Source organism: Rhinolophus ferrumequinum, chromosome X (genome assembly GCF_004115265.2).
Source record: "Rhinolophus ferrumequinum isolate MPI-CBG mRhiFer1 chromosome X, mRhiFer1_v1.p, whole genome shotgun sequence".
In the NCBI taxonomy this organism is placed as follows: Eukaryota; Metazoa; Chordata; class Mammalia; order Chiroptera; family Rhinolophidae; genus Rhinolophus; species Rhinolophus ferrumequinum.
In genome coordinates this window covers 52,538,654-52,563,715 of record NC_046284.1, presented here as the reverse complement: position 1 = coordinate 52,563,715, position 25,062 = coordinate 52,538,654, and the positions used below count along the sequence as shown (strand labels likewise).

At 38.6% G+C, this 25,062-nt stretch overlaps 1 protein-coding gene across 4 annotated transcripts in view; it reads right to left on the bottom strand.

Moving 5' to 3' along the window:
- Positions 1–1,031: 1,031 nt before the first annotated feature.
- Positions 1,032–25,062, bottom strand: part of ZMAT1 (zinc finger matrin-type 1) — a 51,346-nt gene continuing 27,315 nt past the window's right edge. The window contains exons 3-7 of one of the 4 annotated variants that reach the window (XM_033103896.1): positions 12,317–12,418; positions 12,065–12,239; positions 10,461–10,742; positions 3,600–3,699; positions 1,032–2,384 (exon numbers count right to left, since the gene is read on the bottom strand). In XM_033103896.1, coding sequence (XP_032959787.1) covers positions 1,061–2,384; positions 3,600–3,699; positions 10,461–10,742; positions 12,065–12,239; positions 12,317–12,418 — 1,983 coding nt within the window. In that variant the 3' untranslated portion in view covers positions 1,032–1,060. The remainder of the gene's footprint in view (positions 2,385–3,599; positions 3,700–10,460; positions 10,743–12,064; positions 12,240–12,316; positions 12,419–25,062) is intronic. The other 3 variants (XM_033103910.1, XM_033103904.1, XM_033103918.1) reach the window with 3 other exon arrangements.

Here is a 25,062-nt window from a genome sequence, read left to right as displayed (position 1 = left end):
GTGCAAACTGTTTACTTATTTCCCCTCTCACTCCCAAAGTAAAATAATCTTTGGATGGGAAATGATCATGTACATAAAACAATATGTAGAAATTAAACCACTTTAATATAATATAAACATTTCCAGAATATAGACTGATTTTTGTATCAGTGCTTTTAAAACTATACATCATCTAAGCTTATTATAGACTGTTTCGTTTTCCACTTTCAGAACTAGAAAATACAAAAATACACTGAAAATTAGATTTAACGAACAAAAAAATCAGTCTAAATTGCTTCATACGTTTTTCCTGGAGGAAATCAAGAAACAAAGAAACACACAACAACCATAAAATATCACCAACACTAACACAAACTCAAATAAGGAATGGAATCTGTAATGCCTGGTCATTCTTTCATTTAAAATAAATGATCTCCCATGTGTAAATAATTCACTATCACAGCAATTTGGTGAATAGAAGTAGAGACAGCCTCGTTAAGGTAAATTACATTATACATGAGAAACGTGTAATTTTGCTTTTCTTTTTTTGTTTTTAAAGAAAATGAGGAAAAGTAACTTCAGGAAAAAGCATACTGAATACTTTTACTTCACTTGGCTTTTGTTAGAGGTTAAAGTCATTATCCACTTAGGAAAATTCAAATAACATAAACTGCATGAAACCAAACTCTTCAATTTATTTCTTCAATTCAACCTTAAGAGAACAAAACAAAAAAAGTTCAAAATCCAAGAATAGACGCATCCCAAAGGATTCACTCTTCTGTCTTTTCTTCAACAGGTTTCCTTTTATCTTCTTGTTGTGTTCTTATGTTCTTCTTTCTCAGAGACTAGGTTTAGGTTCATTTGTTTCTTCCTTTAATTCAGTCTCAATTGTTACACACACACACACACACACACACACACACAGAATCAATCTAAGCTTTCCTGAACTGACACTGACTGTATCCACCTCTCTCTTTCTTTCTTTACTGAATGTTTTGTTGTTGTTGTTGTTTTGTTTTTTGTTTTGTCTAAACCCATACTCATAAGATGTCTTCATCTTCAGGTAAATACAACTTAAAGTTCAAAATCCAAGAATAGACTCATCCCAAAGCATTTCCTCTTCTGTCTTTTCCTCAACAGATTTCTTTTTCTCTTTCCTGTGCTTCCGTTCTTCTCTTGTAGAGGGTACACCATGACTTTTTTTCTTTCTTCGGTGCTTAAGCTTTCCTGAAGTGACGCTGACTTTATCTCCCTCTCTTTTCCTTTGTCGGATGTTCTTGTCCTTGTCTAGATCCATATCCCCGTAACTCTTTTTCCTTTTATGCTTGGACTGCTCTTTCTCTGGCCTTTCTTCGCCTTCCTCCAGGTGCCTTCTTCTCCTTTGATGTCTCCGTTTATGACCTTTTTGAGGGTCACTGGTATTGTTTTCTGAGGAGAGGTACTTGTAAACTTCACATTCTATACTGTATAAGCCAGAGTTATTTTCTTGCTGACTAAGGCTCAGGGGTACTGGTTTTTCTGGGAAATAGTCTCTGTTGGTTTGACAGTAGGTCATAGAGTCTAGTTTCTGTCTGCTGTCATGAGCTGGTAAGCAATGAGGTAACTGGTTTTCTACTGCTTGTGAAATATTGTATGATTCTGGGTAGGTCTGGAAAGTCTCAAACGGGAGTCTTTGCTCAAACATTCTATTTTTGGATCTGGACTCAACCATTTCTCTGTACTTATGGGTTTCCATAGAGCTATCACTTATCTTTCTGAAACAAGTCTTTGGCTCTAGTCCTCTGGCTTTCTGCACTTTGATGTAATCTTCAAGTTCATCTTGGAAAGAGTCATATGTCTTCTTTGAATAAGCTGGTAACCACTGATGTAATTGTCTTTCCACTGGTGAAATATTGTACGGTCGTTGGTAGGTCTGGGAAGTCTCAACTGAAAATCTTTGCTCATACATTCTTTGTCTGGGTCCAGAATCAACTTCTCTGTACCCATGTGTTTCCATAGAGTTTTCTCTTATCTTTCTGAAACAAGTCTTTGGATCTAGTCCTCTGGCTTTCTGCACTTTGATATAATCTTCCAGTTCATCCTGGAAAGAGTCGTATGTTTTCTTTGAATAAGCTGGTAAGCAATGAGGTAACTGGTTTTCCACTGTTTGTGAAATATTGTATGATCCTGGGTATGTCCGGAAAGTCTCACATGAGAGTCTCTGTTCAAACATTCTATGTCTGGACCTGGAATCAACCACTTCTCTGTACCCACGGGTTTCCACAGAACTCTCTTCCATCTTTCTGAAACAAGTCTTGGACTCTGGTTCTCTAACTTTTTGCACTTTGATGTAATCTGCATATTCCTCTTGGTAACAGTCTTGTGTCTTCTTTGAATTCTTCACGAGATTGATAACAGTGGAGTCTCTGCAAAGAAGACAGTAGAAAGTTCTTGTTACTAAACTATTTTATTCTGAATATTTTCTTTGCTTTCAAAAAGATTAGTCTGAAAAAAACAAACAACAAAACCACAAACAAACTTTAAAAACCTACCTCAGTATAAAAACTATAAATCATGACTTTTTATACCAAAAAGAAGCAGCAGGAATAGACAGATATCTCCTGGGTATCCCACAATTTTTTACACGTAAAAACATTTTCAGGCCTGGGAGGAAGATGGGTACAGAAAAGCAGACATATCTGTAGCACTTAAAATGTAAGGAATGTTGGGATGTGTGGGAAAGGACTGACAATATTTAATATCCTGAAGATGGTCTCATCTGAGTGTCACATTGTTTGAAAGTTTTGATTAGTCAGTTCCTTGAATAGATGGCTATTTATTCTGGAAGACTGAGGTTTTTTTTTAAGTCTAAATGAAGGTTAATTTGATGAGTCGGACGATTTAGCTCCTAAGTATTTAGACTCAAAATATAAATCTTTTCTACTAGAATAAAATAAAACAATGTAACAGAAATACTATGCTTTCATTTTAAAAGCAATAGACCAAATATACAATAGTTACGTGCTCCTCTGTCCTATTACCTGACATACTCAACCCCCAATTGTCCACTCAATCCGCTCCTCCTTAAAATAATAGAATAGAGTGGAATAAACTTTTACTGAGCTCCTACTATGTTCCAGGCCAGGCACCTTACAGGTATTTTTATATTTCATTATAACCACTGTGTATCAGAGCTGTCCAAAGTTACATAGTTGGTAGAAAAATAGATCTGGTACTCCAATCCAGATCTGTCTAACTGCAAGACCTTTGTTGTTAACTATTATACTGCACTGGAAGGATGATGACAAGATCACCGAATCCCTGGAACTAAGCCAACCTACCTTGATTATGTGAATTTGTATGGTTAGCTAGGGAATGATCCTTTAGCATCACTCCAAAGAAGAAAAATGCTGTCTGGTTAGGAGGGTACCAATCAGCAAGCTCTACCAGTACACTATCATGGTTAGAGAACTTCCAGGGGGATGCTACTAGAGTGCAGTATGTTACAAATCCACCAGCCATACCCAGGATTAACTCATAGGGAAATGAATGCCTAGAAAGTTTGTAAAATACATGCAAGGGTACTTGACAGAAGCCCTGGTCTTTGGTGTCACAGGAGCATTTTGGCAAAAAATACTTACTTAGTTTGGTGTTCACTTCCTTGCATATGGGACTGGAACATTTCTAAAGATGTAAAGGTGACGTTGCAAATATGACAAACGTAGGTTCTCATACTAAATGCTGAAAAAAACAGAGAGTTCAAATTAAGAAGATCAATATGGATACACTTAGAATCACACAGCTGGACAAGAAATTACTGGAGGTCATCTACTTGAACTTTCCCAATTTAAAGAGAAGTCCCAGAGAGGTCAAATGACTTGGACAAAGTCACAGAGCCAGTTAGTAATAGAGATAGCCTCTTAGAATCCATGTTTCTTAATTTAAAGCCCAGAATTCTTTACACTACACTGACACTGTTTCTCTACCCTTGGCATCTTTCCCTAGAAACTGCTATTTGCCTGCTTATTGTTGCTACGTGGAAGTGCAGCAGGCACTTCAAATTTAGCATCCTCAGCCAACCTTTGCCTCTTAACCCCTCAACCATCCTCTTTTGCCCCTAATTCTCTTTACACCCATCCAAAACCTGAAACATCCCTAAAGATTAAAGACAAATAAAAGCAAATTTTCACTCTCTTACCTGAAATCACTGTAGCGCATTAGTTTACCAAAAGTAACTTCCACAGACAGATTTTAGGAAGGAGAGAGGTTTAGTGAGACCCACTCTCAGGACAAAAGCTGAAAGCAAAATTCTAAAACAATACTGCTAGTTACCACTTCAAAAGAGTCAAGAACTATAGAATAGGTATACTAGTGAGCTCTCTATTCTGATTCTTAGGTAGAATTGGAAGCAGGGGATAATTTTTATTTTTTAAATCTCATCATCCTTCCCCTTTCTCTTTGATCAAAAGAAGCAAATTAATAAATTTCATAAGCCAAATATAAAAACAATCCCACCTTAAAAAAGAGGCAATAAATTGGTGGCTGGAGAGATTTTAGGGTCAAGCAAGGTCATCTTTTAAATCAAACAGTGACTTAATCATTTAAAGGATGCTAAAACAATCATTACCAAGTATATTCACCTTGTCAAAAGCAAAGATTATTCATAGAAACGAGAGACTACTGTCAAGAGGAAAGAAAGAAGAATATGAACTAACTTTGAAGAATATGAGGACTCTGCTCACTCTTGACAAATACTCTGTAGTGGGCCCAAGAGAGAGCTCAGCAGTTTATGTCAAAGGCTGAATGAATGATTACTCAAAACTATCCTCTCTCATGTGCTCTGATTTTGTGCTCACAAAGTCACTTTCCGACTAGAATTTGGTTCCCCATGTTCTTTGATACCAAAAAGAGGATACCCTGGGTGATAAATATGTTTTTAAAACTGTGGGAACTGGATATGTGTGTGTGTGTGTGTGTGTGTGTGTGTGTGTCTATATATATATATGGCGAGAGAGAGAGACAAAAAATGTATACACGTTTTAAGAAAGGAAACTATTAAAATTGTAATACTCAGTACAAAAGATGAATACAAGTCGTGTATACATTTTTTTCGCACCCCTGGTATATAGCTCCTCCTACCTTAAATCAATACCAGAATGACAATGTATGAACTTAAACTACAGTGTTTCCCAGAGTTCTCTGATAAGAATCACACCTGGGGTATTAGTTAAAAATACAGATCTCCAGGCCCTTTCTCTGGAGAACATGATTCACTGTCTCTGGGGCAGGGAATTTGTATTTTAACAATACCCCTGGTACTATCAGAGAATGTGTGAGAAACGTACTAACTGAATACCTTTCCAGTTCCTTGGTTATTTCTCAGCATCTTCCACATTTGTCTGTGGTTTGGTAAGTCCCTGATTTGAGACTGATCAACTTGGAAGATTCTGGAGTTCTTGCAAAGCTAAGGATTAAATCGGGGTTCTGCATGCTCGCAACAATGCTTTTCAGGAAATTGTAACTATCCTGATGCAACTAGTGTGGAAATTAAAGCTTAGATTCACTTGGCCAATACCATACATTTTGAGGGCACCCAAGTTAATGCAAGATATGTGGGAGTCTCAGTTTCCTCTCTATTAGTTCTTCCCAGTACTGGCTACATACACATTAGAACCATGTAGAAAACTTTAAATATAATCATATTACAGCTGCACATCAGACCAATTAAATCAGAATCTCTAGGGGTGGAACCAGGCTTTCTTTTTGAAAGCATTCTAGATGATTTATCTGCGCAGCCATTGTTGAGCACCACTGTCCTAGGTTATCAAGCCAATGATCTTCATTATGATTATAAACTCGGATTATATTTGAAAGGTTTTACATATTTGTTTAGTGCTTATAAAGTATATTATATCTAATGTTCTCCTCACTTCCTCCCTTTCTTCACAAATTCATCAGAAAATTATAATATAAAATTATACAGGGGTTTAGAGGAGCTGCAGGTCACATATGGGAGATCCAGAGTCTGTTCTGGAACTGTGATCTAGTTACTATTATCTTAGCCCTTGTCTTTTTCACACACTGACGTCTGTTTTCACAGCATAGATTAGGGAAGTGCATGTCTTTATAGTCTAACATTGTGGTTCTCAGTCTTGGCTCTGTATTGTAATCGCTTGGGAACTTAAAAAAAAAACAAAACACGAATGTGTAGGTCCTAGGGATTCTAATTTAATTGATTTGAGGGATGGCCTGAGCACTGGTATTTCTAAAAGCTCCCTGCATTATTCTAATATGTAGTCAAGGATGAGAACCATAAGTCTAATATCGTAAATGGGGAAAAATCAATTGAGAGCTACATGTAAGCAAAGAAATGCAACTTAATGGGGGATTTATCATATGAAGAAAAATTTTTAAATGTCCAATTTATCTGTTTTTATATTATGACAGGAGAACAAAATATTAAAAAAAAAAACCCTAACATTTGTTGAGGACTTATTCTGTTATGGGTATAATATATACTGCTTCATTTCATTCTTTTCAAATCCTGGGAAATAGCCTTATTTTCATTTTATATCTGAGGAATCTGAGGTGCAACTGGGCAAGTGACTTCAAACATGTCTCTGAATCTATATTTATCCCTGTACATGACTCTGCCTCTCAATAACTGCCTCTCAATAAACAATTAGCAAATATTGAGAAAAACTATATACTAGTTACCATATAAAGCACTGAAAAGGATATTAGAGAATATAATCCCTTGTCTCAAGGAGCCTAATTCAATTAACAGGTTATAATTAACGCACTTGTCCATGAATAGTAAAGCCTATGAGAAATCAGAAGAAAGGGAGAATACCAAGAGCTAGCGCAGTGAGAGAAGTTGTTGTGATGGATCTTGGAGGACAAGAAGGACTTGAATTGTAAAGAAAGCAGGTAAGGGCATTCCAGGTGAAAACAGTATCAGGGATGGCAGAGACGAAAATGAGCATGATGTGTTGAATTCTAATAATTTGTTTCACAAACACTGAGCACCTATGTGGCACCAAGCATCATGCTAGATGCTAAGGGTACAAGATGAGTAAAATGGGCTGGTTGCTTACAAATCCAAGTGAAAAACAGAGACACAAACAGAAGATTTCAATCTCATTTGGTAAAAGAGAGATATGCTTATGGGATACAGGAGCCCCAAGAATCAGAGGCATTGAGCACAACTGGGGGTCTGAAAAGGAATACTGGAAGAGATGATGCAAGATAGGCAGGAGTCCCAGTTTCCTCTAAATTAGTGGTTCCAAGTTAAACTTGGAAGGATGAAAAATAGTTAACTTGATGAAAAGAGTTGGTAAGAGTATAGCTGGCAGAGGAAAGAGCATAAAAAAGCAAAGAAGTGATTCCAAGAACTCCTTAAAATTTGGAATTGTTGTAGAATACAGTACAAGGGGGAGAACAAAAGGGTGTCAGATCAAAGAGAGACATACCGTGTTTCCCCGAAAATAAGACCGGGTCTTATATTAAGTTTTGCTCCAAAAGACGCATTAGGGCTTATGTTCAGGGGATGTCATCCATCCTGAAAAATCATGCTAGGGCTTATTTTCCGGTTAGGTCTTATTTTCGGGGGATCACGGTATATGTTATGCTAAGGAGCCTAGACTTTTTGTTCTGTGTTTTGGGAACTCTGAAGTCATTTAAGTGTAAGTGACACGATCAGCTGTGTGTTTTATTAGAGAAATCTCTCCTCTAGCTGCAAAATGGAGGAGAAATTTGAGAGGAGCAAGCCTGGAAGTAAGGAGACCACAGTTGTGTAAATATAGGAGACCAGGCAAGAGAGAAGTAGGGCATGGGCTAGAAAGGTCATAGTATGTGTAGAGAGGAACAGGGAGATTGGTGAAGTATTTAGCATTAAAACTGGCAAAACTTAGTGACTGAATGTGGGAGATAAGGGAAAAGGAGGAATATAGGGGAGTCAGTCTAAAATAACTCTCAGCATGTTGGTTTGGCAACTGAGTGGGTGGTGATCCTATTAACTCAAACTGCAAATTCAGAAGGAAGTGTTATTTTAGGAGGTGGAAGAATAAGCAACGGTTAGTTTGAGTTTGGACACACAGAGTCTGAGGTATCTGTGATATTTCCATGTAAGGGTGTCCAACAAGCAGTTAGATATAGGAGTTTGGAAGGCAAAAGATAGATCAGAATGATTTTGGAGAAGTCAGAGCAAGGGGATAGTTAAAACAACAAGAGTAAATGAGATCTTCTGAGGACAGTCTATGGATGGACATATGAATATAACACAATGACAAAACCTTGCAAAGTGCCACTTTTTAAACTAAGATGGTAGAGAAGGAGGGGGCCCTGAAAAGGTCACGAAGTAAAGGACAGATTTATAAGAATGAATAGGAGAGTGATGTCAAGGAGCTAAGGAAGTAGAAATTTTTAAAGAGGAATGACTAGTGAATGGAATAAAGCTGTCTATTGGATTTAGAAATTTAGAGGTCACTATGACCTTGTGAGGAATAGTTTCAGTGGAGTGGTGGAACAGTGGTGTGGAGGGCTGGGGGATGTGTGTCAACAAATGACAGTGAGTTGAGGAGTAACGGTGAAGACAGTTAAGAGTATATATATTTGGGAAAACAATAACAGCAACAAAACTTGGCTAAGAAGGGAACAGTAAAGTGTAGCAGTTAAAGGGGAACTCATGGTTAAGGGATGATTTGGTTAAGGCAAGATACTTGGTAATTCACATTTGATGCTCTATTTTTTCTTAATAAAATAAGGAATAAGCTTGCCTAATAGGTGTGAGGAGGGAGAGAGTAGAACAGTGGAAGAGAGTCTTGGATAGTGGTGTAGATTTAAAAATCATTGCTAAGAAGAAAGGAAAAGGAAAGGAAAAGAATTAAGTAGGATTAAAAGTCCATACAGGTAGGATACCAAGACTCTGTACAGGTACCCAATCTCTAGCCTTATATAATTTTCCATACCATCACTCAGTATCCTGAATATAAAAGTAGAAAAGGTGGGCTGTGCAAATGATCCAGAGTTAAAATCTTGCTATTAGGGAATGAGAAAATAAGAATGAGGTATAAGTAAAGCCTTTCAGAAGGTTGTTGCAGCATTAAAGTGTAAGATGGTGGTAGTGGAAATGTAATGGAAGGGTACACGGACAGAGAAATAGTTCTAAGAAGACTTGGTAAGACTTGCTGATGGATAGGATATAGGGAAATTAGGTAGTCAAAGATGCCCTCAAAGATTCAAGTGTAGGTGACAAATAGTGGTACTACTGACAAAGAAAACTTGGGAAATTCAAGTTGGTTTTAGAGAAGATTAGTAATTCAATTTTAGATATGCTGAGTTACAGGTGAAGATGAAACATCTAAGTGCAATAATGGGGCTAGAAATTAGTAAGATAAGCAAAACAAATACAATAAATCAAAAAATACATATATGCTTCAGTTCCGTATCGTTATGGTAGCCATTCCTGTGCTAAAATAAGGTCTGGGCTGGATAAGAGACATGGAGAAAGCAGTGAGGATGATGAAGAAAGAGAGAAAGAGATGAGATACAGTAGAAACACATATAAACAATAGCAGATGGAAAAGAAGGCAGAGACAGAAGGGAGAAGATGGGTGAAGAGCAAAATAGTTAAGGTAGCACATGTTAAATTGTTTTTGTCTTACCACTTTCTTACTTTTATAATAGGGGCTTCTGCTGTTAACTGTGATTCTCATTAGCTAATTTAAATTCTTCAGCTATTTTTTAATCCTCAAATGTTTACTGTTTTCAAAATGCAATAGTCAAGGCAGGGTTGAAAATCTGTCTTTTGAGCTCTAGCTTCAGAGATTAGTGTAAAATGACTTCAATGACTGGATTGATTTATGCTGATAATCAGCGGCCCCTTCCTGACCGGATGAAAATTTCATCCAAATCCTCCTCCTCTTATTCTAATAACCCTGAAACTTCAGAGTGCACACACTTCTCATAGCTGACTCAGTTCCAACTTTACCTAATACCACTAATGTCAGATACCTTCAGCCCAACGAGAAAAAACAAAAACAAAAACCTCTCAACAAGTGGAAGTTTGTCATTTCTACAAACATCTACTACTTTCAGAAGGCCTAAGACTTCTACTTCGACACTTGCCTAAATCAACATTCTTTAAAATCCTAGATTAAAACGCAGATCTCTGTGTAACTTTTGGGGATATGTTCAATCACATTAAGTAGGAAACTGAAATAGTACACAGGGTTAGCATTCAATATATAAAGATGAACAGTTCACTGGTTCATATGTTAGACTAATCTTTACTGAGGTAAAACTTTCTGGGTCTCATTTTCTAGAAAAACAACAGACAGAACTAGATAGACTCTAAGTTCTACTTATCTAAAATTCTATGATCCCATGAGTACTATCAACCTCCTACTCAACAAGAATAAAAGTGCATATACATAAGCTAGTATGTATTATAAAACATAAACTTCCTATAAAAGAGTTTTGTGATATTTTTTACTGTTTACCATTTGCATCTGATTTTGCTGGAAGAGGTTCCTCTCTTATCTTGTCTACAAACTTCTTCCTAGCTTCATTTCTTTTGTGTTTTTTCCCAACATAATGTTGTTGGGCCATTAATGGACTATTAAAGGAAGCAGGACAGAGCTTGCAATACTTGTTTGGATTATTCAAATCCAAAGCAGTGCTGGAAGAGGAAGGCATGGTCTTGTCTTTAATCCCACCTGGAGGAGGCTTGACAGCAAGGGGCTTCAGAAATGTTGACTCTGCAGTAGTAATAGGCACACCTGCTGAAACAGTCATGATGAGAAGTGATCAACATGTGTTCAGCTATTAGAGCTGCATTGATTATAAAGTATTAGGGAAATTCAGAATTCTTTTAAAACCCACTATCTTTGGACTTTTTCCACTCAGCTGTTGGATAAAGGTACTCAGACTAAAAATAATTTCCTTCTGTGAGAAAGGAAATTTGAATTCAAATCTGCCACCAAGTTTCTCCAACAAAGATACAGAAGCATCAGGCATTGACTAATTATATTACTTTGAAAAATCAATGAAAGTATGAGAGCTGTCTTAGGATGGTTCTTGAAATTAGTGAGGGTAAAACAGATGGTAGCTGAGAACCATACGATTTCACTGATATGTGGTATGTAAAACTGAAAACAAGAAAGGAACAAGACAAATGAAGAAACAAAAACTCATAGACACAGACAATAGTTTAGTGGTTACAAGAGGGTAAGGGGGAGAGGGGTGGTAGATGAGGGTAAAGGGGATCAAATATATGGTGATAGAAAGAGAACTGACTCTGGGTGGTGAACACACAATGTGATATATAGATGATGTATTACAGAATTGTTCACCTGAAACCTATGTAACTTTATTAACCGTTGTCACCACAATAAAAACTTTAATTAAAAAAAAAAGAAAAAAGAAACAGGTGGTAGCAACTTCTACTGTGTTTCCCCAAAAATAAGACCTAACCGGAAAATAAGCCCCAGCATGATTTTTCAGGATGACATCCCCTGAACATAAGCCCTAATGCGTGCTTCTTTTGGAGCAAAAATTAACATAAGACCCGGTCTTATTTTCGGGGAAACACAGTAAGTTGGTGTCTTTCTTGATTAGCAGTAAGTCATCCACACAGCCCCTATCAGTTTCAGCCAGGAAATGCTGCATCACAACTATATAGTGAATACACTGGTCTGAACACACATATGAGACAATGTTTTAGAAAGTACTAAAGCAAAAAAAGAATGAGAAAGATGCCAAGGGGAAGAAATAAGTAAGAGCTATGATGTTATGATTTGATTAGAAACTGGAGAGCTCAGGCTGCTGATTGTTGTTTCTTTATAGCCCCATAGCAAATCACTTGCTTTTGTCTGGATTTAATAAACTGTAAAGGAGAGGTCATAACATTTCTTAAAAGTTAGTTAGCAATTATAATCTCCACATTAAATGACAAAGAAACAGAAAGACATTAACTGGGCAGAAGAAGAAGAATCAGTTTATCGCCCAGAAGTGAAAGTCTCCCCGATAAAAAATGGATGGCAAGGTTGGGAAAAAATTACAGGGAGACCCTGTATTGAAGCTAAAGAGGTAAATGTAATCTTACCCATCTCTGGCTGTAATCCTGATGCAGATACCTGATCACACACCTCCATTAGTTGCTTCGATTTTTTAGCATGGACTTTCCCCACATAGTGAGACTGAGCAACAACTGGGGAGCTAAAAATCATGTTGCAGAGATCACAAAATTTGTTTCTGTCAACTACTTCACTCTTATGCACCTAAAATAAGCACAATCTTGTTAGAGAGATTCAATAAGTCAAAGTTTAGAATTACGACATCAACATAGACCACTCACCTGAAAACTTCTACCATCCATCTTCATTTTCTTACTAGGCACTTCATTTTGTTCTCCATGCATTTGAAAATAAAACATAACATTTTGAGCATGTTTTTCACTCTGAAAAAAATATATATGACTTTGTTTATTCAATAACAGAGGCACCCAAAATTTACACCTCTTTGAATTCGAGGACAACACCTATGAGTTATAATATATTTGGTGTGTACAAAGTTGATGAAAGAGCTTCACATGCTTTCAGATCTCTCAATCTCAGTGAGAAATGAAAACAATGCTATGACTTAGAGGCCGATAACATTTAGGCTCTTGTTTTTGACAGAGACTCCCAATTGCTGCCTAATATTCTTTTCCTTCCTTAGTTATACATCTTGGGCAGTATAACCAGCTGAAAACCTGCATGTTCCAGCCTCCCTTTCAGCAAGATGTAACCATGTGAGTAGATTCTGGCCAATAAGTTGTAATCTGAAGTGTTGGGTGGAACTTCTGGAAAGCCTCCTTTACAGGCTGGAGGATGAGCCCTTCTTCTAACTTTCTTCCCTCCTGCTTCTGGAATTAACATGTAAAGGTCAGTCTATGGGGTATCTTGAGGACAGATGCTAGTTCATCAGAGCAGAAAGACAGAAAATGTCTAGGTCCCTGATGATGTCATGGAGCTGTCATATCAGCCCTGCACTGCCTACCTTTCAAATTCTTTTATGTGAGGAAATAAACCCTTCTAGGTTAAGCACATTAGAAACCTCTCTGAACAAATGTATAACAAAATACATAACAACAACCAAAAACTTGGTGTAGGTAGAAGGGAATCGAACATTCCTGATCATGTATTGTAAGGCAATCACTCTCTATCCAGAATTTTAAATTGTAAAATATATCCATCATATAGAAAAGCACAGGAAATAATATAGCTGAAGCCCATAACCACTGTCGAGTTTTAACAGATGTTAACATTTTGCTATATTTCTTTCAGATCTCCTTTTTTAAAAAAGGTATCATTTTACATATACATTCCTGTCTCCTCATGCCCATAATCCTTCATCCTCATTCTCTCCCTATAGGTTACCACTATCTTAAAGTTGGTATCATTTCCTTCAAGCTTTTATTCTTTTACTACATATGCATGTACCCATGAACAGTCTTATATACTGTCATTTAAAAGTTTTTATGAACATGGAATCATTCTATTCATGTCCTTTTCAACTTGCTTTTTATAATCCAGTATTATATTTCTAAGATATGCCCATATTGATCCATATAGCTCTAGTTCATTCATGTTAAATGCTGCATAATATTCCACTCCATATGCTACTGAAGGAGTTACATGTCTATTTATTTTGCTGTTACAAGTATTTCTGTATTTATATCCCCTTATATACATTCTGAAGTGTTTCTTTAAAGTAGATACCTGTAAGTGGAATTTTTGACTTAAAAGGTATGAGGATTTTCAACTATAAACAGGTATTATAAAATTTCTCTCCAGAGATTGAAGATGGCAGATTGGGTAAATGCTGTGCCTGCTGCATCCCAGGATCACACCAAAAGTGCAAATAATTCTAGAATAATCAACCTTAAGAATCATCTGAACACTAGCTGAACAGAACCACTATAACTAAAGATATAAACAAGGCTACATCGAGAGTGGTAGGAGGGGCAGAGACACGAAACAGGCTGACCCCAATCCCACAGAGAGAGGTTGAATGCTAGGCAGGTCACCTCAGTGGCAGAGGTCCCCTGAAGAGGGAGGGGCTCCCCCCGCCCCACGAAGGGCTCCCGAGCCCAGGGGTCCTGTGCCAGGAAAAGGAGTTCCCATGGCATCTGACAGTGAAAATCAGCAAGGACTCTGTCCGCCCTTCCAAGTGGGGCAGAAGGTGGCTGGAAACGCAGACACCCACTTGTAGAGCGAGCACACAGACTCGCTTGCTAATGGGCACTCACCTGGTCTCTGGCGGAGGGGGTAGCAACTCGGGAGGCCCAGGGATGTGTGAGGAAAGACTGAACTGAGTGCCTTTGACGCAAGAACTGGAGGGACGGGAGCCAATGTTGACCCCGGGTGGAGCCTGCACACATGTGTCTTACAGAGGGGCACCATCGTTTCAGGGTTAAGCCCTTCCCCAAAGGGCAAGTCTGGGACCACATTGGTCTGGTGCAACCTGCACGTGCAAACTGCCTTGGTAACACCCTGGGTCCCTACCCTCTGCACAGCTGGTGCTATGTTGCCCAGGAAACTCGTGACTGTGTGACTGCTGGCCCCACCCCACAGTCTGCAGATTAAAGCAGGCAGAGTGCCTGTGGTGGCCCAGAAACATTTGCGGAGGACGTTGAGCCAAGACCTGCACTGCAGCATAGACAGGCCGTGGCTTGAGGAACCTGAGATGGTCAGTGACTGACTGATGTTCTCAGGGCATTTTTGTGGAGTGTTCCTGGACCCAGCACCAGGGCAGAAGCCAAGACTTCACTGAATTTGTAGAAACCACTGGCCACACCCCTTGGCTCGGTGGAACCCCGCCCCTCGCACCTAAAGCTGCATTGCCAGGGGCACTCTAGGCACCTGGGCCACAGGCCCCACCCCCAGAAGCCCTGGAGGAGGGTTTCTACAGCAGTGGACAATTGGACAATCTGCAATGGCCTGGGGAGATTTTGGTGGTGAACAGTGACACAAAAACTGCACCACAGACACTGGGAGACAGCTCTCAGGAATTTGTGACCCTGAGGTGGTGGCGGGCTGCAGTGGTCTCAGGGTGCTGTGCAAGGTGTTCACAGGCTGGGCACTGGCATAAGAACTGAATCTGCATTAATTTTGTAAAAACCACCAGTCACGTCTCGTGACTCCATTTGAACTCCACTCTGCCCAGCTAGTGGGGCATAGCTTAGGGCACTCTCAAAACCAGGTCAACCAGCCCGGGATGCTCACCTAAGGAGCCTGTCACAACAGCTGGGCCTTACGGGCACCTGGCAGGTGGCAACAGGCCTAGGGGGCCCTGGGCTTTTTGCTAAGCTTTCTCAGATCCATTTTTGGTAGCAGCTAGCCTCAGTTCACAGCAAGGCCACCCCCACATGCTTCAAGGTCCAGCACAGGTAGCGGCCAACCACATAGAGTTTTAGAGTTTTGAAGTTCCTACCAGGTAGCTATAGGCCAGTAACAGGCAAGGCTAAAATTGCCCTGTAGGGTAGCCTTGCCCAAGAGACACCAGAAACAACACACCAGAGGCCAGCTTCAGACCACACGAGAACACTACCTGGTTAGTCCGACAAGCGGCACACCCAAAGGGGGGTCTAAACAGGCACAAGAGCCCACATAGGTGAAGTCTCCTCTGAGGGGTCAGCCCTCACACAGCAGCTCATACACTGTGGGCACAGCCAATCCTCACAGTCAGTCAGCCTTAGAGTCAACCCCACCCACCCATGTGCCAAAAGCAATCAAGGCTTAACTACAACCGGAGGGCACACACAACACAAGGGACACTCCTGGAACACGCACAGGAGATCAGGGAGACTGTGCCATTGTATCACACAGGACACATACTACATAAGGCAACCCAGCAAAGACTGAGAGACACTGGAGATCTATTTAGTACATAGAAGCAAACACAGAGCACAGCCAGAATGAGGGGGAAGAAAAATGTCCCAAATAAAAGAACAGGAGAAACTTCCACAAATGGAACTAAATGAAATGGAGGCAACCAACCTACCAGAGACAGAGTTTAAAACACTGATGATAAGAATGCTTAAGGAACTTAGTGATAATTTCACGAAGAGTTAGTAAACATAAAGAAGGTCATTGAAACCATAAAAAAGAACCAGTCAGAAATAAAGAATACAATAACTGAAATGAAGAATATGCTAGAAGAAATCAATAGCGCACTAGATGAAGCAGAGTCAAATCAGTGATTTAGAAGACAAGGTAGGGTGGCCAGATGGCTCAGTTGGTTAGAGTGCAAGCTCTTAACAACAGGGTTGCTGGTTCGATTCCCACATGGACCAGTGAGCTGTACCCTCCACAACTAGATTGAAGAAAACGAACTGCCAGAGGGGTGGCCGGATGGCTCAGTTGGTTAGAGCGCGAGCTCTTAACAAGGTTACTGGTTCAATTCCCACATAGGATGGTGAACTGCGGCCCCTGCAACTAAAGATTGAAACGGCGACTGGACTTGGAGCTGAGCTGTGCCCTCCACAACTAGACTGAAGGACAATGACTTGACTTGGAGCTGATGGGTCCTGAAAAAAGACACTGTTCCCCAACATTCCCCAGTAAAAAATTAAAAAAAAAAAGAGAAGAAGAAGAAAACAAGGTAGCAGAATACACCCAATTGGAAAAAAACAAAAAGAAAAAAGAACAAAAAAATAATGAAGATAGTTTAAGGGACCTGAGGGACAACATCAAGTGCAAGAACATTACAGGAGTATAGGAAGGAGAAGAGAGGGAGCAAGGGATCGAGAACATATTTGAAGATATGACTGAAAACTTCCCTAACCTGGTGAAGGAAATGCACAAGCCTAGAAAGCGCAGACTCCCAAACAAGATGAACCAAAAGAGGCCCACACTGAGACACATCATAGTTAAAACGGCAATGGTTAAAGACAAAGAAAGAATCCTAAAAGCAGCAAGAGAAAGATAACTAGTTAGTTACAAGGGAGCTCCCATAAAACTATCAGCTGATTTTTTCTACAGAAACTTTGCAGGCCAGAAGGGAGTGGCAGGAAATACTCAAAGTGATGAAAAACATTGGCCTACAACCAAGATAACTTTACACAGCAAAGCTATCATTTAAAATTGAAGGAGAGGTAAAGAACTTCCCAGATAAGAAAAAGCTAAAGGAATTCATTACCACCAAGCCAGTATTATAGGAAATGTTAAAAGGACTTCTTTAAACAAAAGGAGAAAAAAAAAGTAATGAAGACCAAAAATACAAATGTCATTAACTATGTCCCTATCAATAATCAGTTTAGGGACGGCCTGGTGGCTCAGGCGGTTGGAGCTCCGTGCTCCTAATGCCGAAGGCTGCCAGTTCGATTCCCACAAATGGGCCAGTGGGCTCTCAACCACAAGGTTGCCAGTTCGATTCATCGACTCCTGCAAGGGATGGTGGGCTCCACCCCCTACAACTAAGATTGGACACGGCACCTTGAGGTGAGCTGCCACTGAGCTACGAGATGGCTCAGCTGGTTGGAGCACGTCCTCTCAACCACAAGGTTGCCGGTTTTACTCCCGCAAGGGATGGTGGGCTGCGCCCCCTGCAACTAGCAACGGCAACTGGACCTGGAGCTGAACTGCACCCTCCACAACTGAGATTGAAAGGACAACTTGACTTGGAAAAAAGTCCTGTAAGTACACACTGTTCCCCAATAAAGTCCTGTTCCCCTTCCTCCCCCCCAAAAAAAAATCTTAAAAAAAAAATAATCACTTTAAATGCAAATGGATTAAATGCTCCAATCAAAAGACATAGGGTAGCTGAATGGATAAGAAAACAAGGCCCAGCTATTTACAAGACACCCACCTGAGATCAAAAGACACACATAGAATGAAAGTAAAAGGATGGAAAAAGACATTTCATGCAAATGCAAATGAGAAAAAACCTGGTGTAGGAATACTTATATCGGACAAACTAGACTTTAAAATGAAGACTATACTAACAGGCAAAGAAGAACATTACATAATAATAAAGGGATCAATCCAACAAGAGGACATAACCCTAGTAAACATCTATGCACCCAACATAGGAGCACCTAAATATATAAAATAAATATTGACAGACATAAAGGCAGAGATCAACAGTAACACAATCACAGTAGGGGACTTTAACACCCCACTGACAAATGGACAGATCTTCCAGATAGAAAATCAACATGGAAAGAGCGGCCTTAAAAGTCACATTAGACCAGATGAATTTAATTGATATTTTTAGAGCATTTCACCCCAAAACAGCAGTATATACATTCTTTTCAAGTGCACATAGGACACTTTCAAAGACAGACCACATGTTAGGCCAGAAAACAAATTTCAATAAGTTTAAGAAGACTGAAATCATATCAAGCGTCTCTTTTGCTCACAGTGCTATGAAACTAAAAATCAATTACAAGAAAAAAACTGAAACATGAATACATGAAGACTGAATAACATGCTACTAAATAATGAATGAGTCAACAATGAGATCGAGGAAGAAATCAAAGATATCTTGAGAAAAATGAAAATGAAAACACAAGACCCAAAATCTAAGAGACACAGCAAAAGCAGTCCTAAGAGGGAAATTCATAGCAATGCAGGCCTACCTAAAGAAACAAGAAAAATCTCAAGTCTACAGTCTATCTTTACACCTAAGGGAACTGAGAAAAGAACAACAAAATAAGCCCAAAGTGGCTACAGGCGCACTCCCTGTGGCCCACAGTCCTGCCCGAGGGATCACCATATAATATGGATGAACCCAGCATTCGAGGCAGAGACCTACGGTGAGAACTGTGGTTTAAGCTCTTACTGCCAGGCAGAAAACAAAAAACAAACACACAGATCCTGGCCGACTCACCTCCCCTGACTCCTTGAGTTCACCCCATCCTCAAGCTCCCAGTGTTAGAGCAGGCTCCAAAAGAAACGGCAGCACTGCCAGATTGAAGAACAGAATATTTACAGCCCTAAGAATTGGGGCGATGGTCCCATAGCCGAAAACGCACATTCCAGCAAAAGGCAAAGAGCTGCAGGGGCGAGACAACTGGGGGCTGGTAGTTGCCATTGCTCTGACCCACGAACGTGCACCAGCTGCCTCTAACAGCCCACCCTACCACCACTTTTCTGGGCAGATCACTGTGAGGGCAGCAAGAGCCACTGAGACACACAGGCTCTGCATGGGGCTACAGGGGCACTATTGGGATTTCAGAAGCTCAGAACTCTATCACCCACCACATCCTCCCACGAAGGCAGTGACCTGAGACCCAGGTGACTTGCTCACAGAGGAGAAGCCCACCTTCGACCATGTGAGAAGCCAGAACAGCACAAGAGAAAATAAAACGCTATAGCATGAGAGAAAATAAAAGGCTGCGGCAGGATAGAAAATAAAACAATCCAGCAACACCAACTGGAAAGCAAAAGAAAGATCTCTTCACACGAACCTGCTGCAGAACCCACTCCTGTAGAGGCCTAGAAAGACAAATAATAATTCATTAATTGCCATGAATAACCAAGGTAACAAGGCAGCTGAGAAAGAAAATGAAAAGTCTCCATAAAATGAACTTACAGACATGGAAATATGTAACTTAAATGACAGAGAATTCAAGGTTGCAGTTCTGAAAAAAACTCAGAGATGCAAGAAAACACAGGTAGGCAGTTTAATGAACTCAGAAACACAATCAAAGAACAAAATGAATATTTTAGCCAAAGAGATTGAAAGTTTAAAAAAGAACCAAATAGAAATTCTGGAGATGAAGAAATCAATAAAAGAAATGAAGAATGAAATAGCCAGTTCAGGTAATACAGCTAAACAGATAGAGGAAAGAATTAGTGATAGCGAAGATAGAAATCTGGAAATGACACAGATGGAAGAAGAGAGAGACTTGAGAGTTAAAAGAAATGAAAGAACTCTACACGAACTTTCTGACTCCATCAGAAAGAGCAACATAAGAATAATGGGTATACCAGAAGGAGAAGGAAACAGTCTATTGAAACAAATCGTTGAGGAGAACTTCCCAAACGTGTGCAAAGAACTGGATCCTCAATTACAGGAAACAAACAGAACACCTCATTACCTCAATCCCAACAGGCCTTCTCCAAGGCACATTGCATTGAATCTGTTAAAAAATTAATGACAAAGAAAGAATTCTTAAGGCAGCCAGGGGAAAAAAAGCAGTAATCTACAAGGGAAAGCCAAAGAGGCTATCATCAGATTTTCTGCAGAAACTCCATGAGCCAGGAAGGAGTGGAATCAAATATTCAAACTATTGAAAGTAACAAATTATAGGAAAAGAATAATATATCCAGCAAAGCTATCCTTTAGATAATAAAGTCCTTTCCAGACATACAGGAGCTGAGGGAATTTTCTAACACACAACCTACATTACAGGAAATACTGAAGGAGGCTACTCGACCTGGAAAAAAAAATTCGCAATAATACAGAACCACGAACAATATTACGAACAGGCAGACAGAAGCAGGAAATGGTAACCCCTACGCAAAATAGGACAATATACACTTAAAGATAACATAAAGGGTAAAGAAGGGTAAAAAAAAACCATTTTGATGACATGTGAAAAAAGGAAAAAGAGAACAAAGACAACTTGCTACTGCTACTCAGAAATCAACTAACAGCATAAGTAGGAATAACTTGTGACAATAGAAACACAAATGGGGAAAGAGTAAAGGTCTGAATCTACAAAGGAAAATGGAGATAAGATGCATGCTGAAGAAAAGGACTACTGTGTATACGAAACTTTCTTTTACATAAACTTAATGGTAACCACTCAAAAAAGAAAAAAATCCAGAACTGACATATATAACATACCAAAAAAAAAAAAGAAAGAAAGAAAAAGAAAAATGAAACAGAGGAAAAATCATATTAGAACATCACCACACTAAAAGAACAGATAGCAACAAAAAGTTAAAGAAACAATGGAGATACCGAGATACAAGAAAACAAAAGACAAAATAGATATAGGTAATCCTCGTATATCAATAATCACCCTAAATGTAAATGGACTGAATTCACCAATAAAAAGTCACAGAGTAGCAGATTGGATCAAAAAACAAAACCCAACCATGTGCTGCCTCCAAGAGATGGATCTCAGCTACAAGGTCAAATACAGACTCAAGGTGAAAGGGTAGAAATTGATACTCCAGCAAATGGTATCCAGAGAAAAGTAGTTGTAGCTATACTGATATCAGATGAAACAGACTTCAGGATAAAAAAGGTAACAAGAGACAAAGATGGACATTTCATAATGATAAAGAGGACTATACCAAAAGAAGACATAACAGCCTTCAATATTTATGCCCCCAATTAGAGAGCACCAGAATATTATAATATACAAAGCAACTACTAACAGAACTACAGGAAGACATCGACCAAAACACAATTATAGTAGGGGACCCAAATAAATCATTGACAGCTACTCATAGGTCATCCAAACAGAAAATAAATAAGGAAATATCACCCCTAAATGACACGTTCGACCAAATGGAAATAATCGACATTGATGGAGCACTTCATCCTAGAACACCAGACTATGCATTCTTTTCAAGTGTACAGAGGTCTGACAATTAAGTTTGGGAACTCGTTGCAACAATGTTGCTAACCTTTTTGATATCAGAGGGATTATTCATTATGAATTTGTACCAACTGGACAAACAGTTAACCGAGTTTTCTATTTGGAAGTGCAGAAAAGTCTGCATGAAAAAGTTAGAAAACGTGAACTTTTCGCCAACAATTCATGGCTGTTGCATCACGACAATGCACCAGCTCACACGGCACTGTCTGAGAAGGAGTTTTTAGCCAGTAAACAAATAATTGTATTGGAACACCCTCCCCACTCACCTGATCTGGCCCCCAATGACTTCTTTCTTTACCCGAAGATAAAGGAAATATTGAAAGGAAGACATTTTGCTGATATTCAGGACATCAAGGGTAATATGATGAGAGCTCTGATGGCCATTCAAAAAAGAATTCCAAAATTGCTTTGAAGGGTGGAGTAAGTGCTGGCATCGGTGCAAAGATTCCCAAAGGAAGTACTTCAAAGGTGACCATAGTGATATTCAACAATGAGGTATGTAGCACTTTTTCTAGTATATGTTTGTGAACTTAATTGTCAGATATTGCACACAGAACATTCACAAGGACAGACCATATATTGGGACATAAAACTAGCCTCGGCAAATTTAAGAAGATTGAAATCATACCCAGAACATTATCTGATCACAAGGCTTTGAAATTGGGTATCAATGGCAAAAAGAAAGCAGGAAAACCCACAAATATGTGGAGATTAAACAACATACTTTTAAAGAACGACTGCGTTAAAGAAGAAATAAGAGGAGAGATCAAAAAATACACAGAAACAAATGACAATGAAAATACATCCTATCAAAATTATCTGGATGCAGCAAAAGCAGTAATAAGAGGGAAATTTATATTATTACAAGCCTATCTGAAGAAAGAAAAATCCCAGATAAATAATCTACATTATACATTAAAGAACTAGAAGAACAAATTAAATCCAAACTCAGCACAGGAAGGAAATGATAAAAATCAGAGCAGAACTAAATGAAATGGAGAATAAAAAGACAATAGAAAAAAATTAATGCAACAAAGAGCTGGTTCTTTGAAAAGATTAATAAAATTGAGAAACCCTTGGCTAAACTCACTAAAATAAAAAGAGAAAAGACACAAATAAACAAAATCAGAAATGAAAGAGGAGAAGTTACCATGAGCACAACAGAAATAGAAAGGATCATACAAGAATACTATGACGGACTATATGCCACCAAATTCAATAACCTAGAAGAAATGTACAAGTTCTTAGAAACATATACCCTTCCTAGACTGAATCACGAAGAACTGGAAAATCTAAATAAATCAATCAACAGTAAGGAAATGGAATCTGGGATCCAAATCCTTCCAAAAGCAAAAAGTACAGGACCAGATGGCTTCAATAGTGAATTCTACCAAACATTCAATGATGATTTAATACTTGTCCTTTTCAAACTCCTCCAAAAAACTGAAAAAGAGACAATACTTCCTAATTCATTTTATGAGGTCAACATTACCCTGATACCAAAACCTGGTAAAGATAACACAAAAAATGAAAATTACAGATCAATATCTCTGATTAATACAAATGCAAAAATCCTAAACAAAATACTAGCAAATCAAATACAACAATGCATTAAAAAGATTATTCATCACAACCAAGTGGGGTTCATCCCCCGGGCACAAGGATGGTTCAACATCCGCAAATCCATCAATGTGATACATCACATAAACAAAATAAAGGACAAATATCATATGATTATATTAATAGATGCAAGAAAAGCATTTGACAAAATACAACATCCATTTATGATTAAAAATAAAATGGGTATAAAAAGAAAATACCTTAACATAATTAAGGCCATATATCACAAACCCTCAGCTAATCTCATAATTAATGATGAAAAATTGAAGTCGTTTCCTCTATGTTCAGGGACATAACAGGGCTGTCCCCTATCTCCTCTGCTTTTCAACATAGTGTTGGAAATCCTAGGCAGAGCAATCAGGCAAGAGAAAAAAATAAAAGGCATCCACATTGGGAATGAAGAAGTTAAACTGTCACTTTTTGCAGATGACATGATCCTTTATATAGAAAATCCTAAAGACTCTACCAAAAAACTATTAGGAAAATAAACGAATACAGTAAAGTTGCCAGCTACAAAATCAACATACAAAAATCCATTGCATTCCTATAGAGTAACAATGAAATCTCAGAAACAGAAATTAGAAAAAAAAATCTTTTTGGAATTGCAACAAAAGGAATAAAATACCTAGGAATAAACTTAACCAAGGATGTGAAAGACCTATATGCAGAAAACTATAAGACAGTTTTAAAAGAAATAGAAGAAGACACAAAGAAATAGAAAGACATTTCATTCCATTCTCATGGATTAGAAGAATCAACATAGTTAAAATGGCCATATTACCCAAAGCAATATACAGATTTAATGCAATCCCCATCAAAATCCCAATGGCATTTTTTAAAGCAGTAGAACAAAAAATCATCAGACTTCTATGGAACCACAAAAGACCCCGAATACCAAAGCAATCCTAAGAAAAAAGAAAAATGCTGGAGGTACCACACTCCCTGACTGGCTTGTACTACACGGCAAAAATAATCAAAACAGCATGGTATTGGCAGAAAAACAGACACATAGACCAATGGAATAGAATTGAGCACCCAGAAATAAAACCACATAAATATGGACAGATAATTTTTGTCAAAGAAGCTAAAAACATACAATGGAGAAAAGAGCCTCTTCAATAAATGGTGTTGAGAGAATTGGAAAGCCACGTGCAAAAGAATGAAACTAGATTGCTATCTGTCACCATGTACCAAAATTAACTCAAAATGGATCAAAGACCTACATATAAGATCTGAAACAATAAAGTGCATAGAAGAAAGCAAAAGTACTAAACTTACGGACCTTGGGTAAAAAAAAAAAAAATGATGTTATGAATTTGACCTCAAAGGCAAGGAAAGTAAAGGCTAAAATAAATAAGTGGGACTATATCAAACTAAAAAGCTTCTGCACTGCAAAAGAAACCACCAGCAAAACAAAGAAGCAACCAACTGAATGGGAGAAGCTATTTGCAAACAACGACTCCCATGTGGGGCTAATATCCAAAATATCTGAGGAACTCATACAACTCAACAACAAAAAAGACAAACAATCCAATTAAAACATTGGCAGAGGACATGTACAGAACATCTCCCAAAACAACATACAAATGGCCAACAGATCTAACATTAAAAATTGCTCAACTTCACTAGCTATTAGGGAAATGCAAATCAAAACCACAATTAGATATAACCTCACAACTGTTAGAATGGCTATCATCAACAAGACAAATAATAACAAGTGTTGGAGAGGCAGGGGAGAAAAAACAACCTTCATATACTGTTGGTGGGAATGTAAATTGGTATAGCTGCAATGAAAAACAGTATGGACGTTCCTCAAAAAATTAAGAATAGAATTACCATATGACCCAGCAATCCCTCTCTTGGTTATCTACCCAAAAATT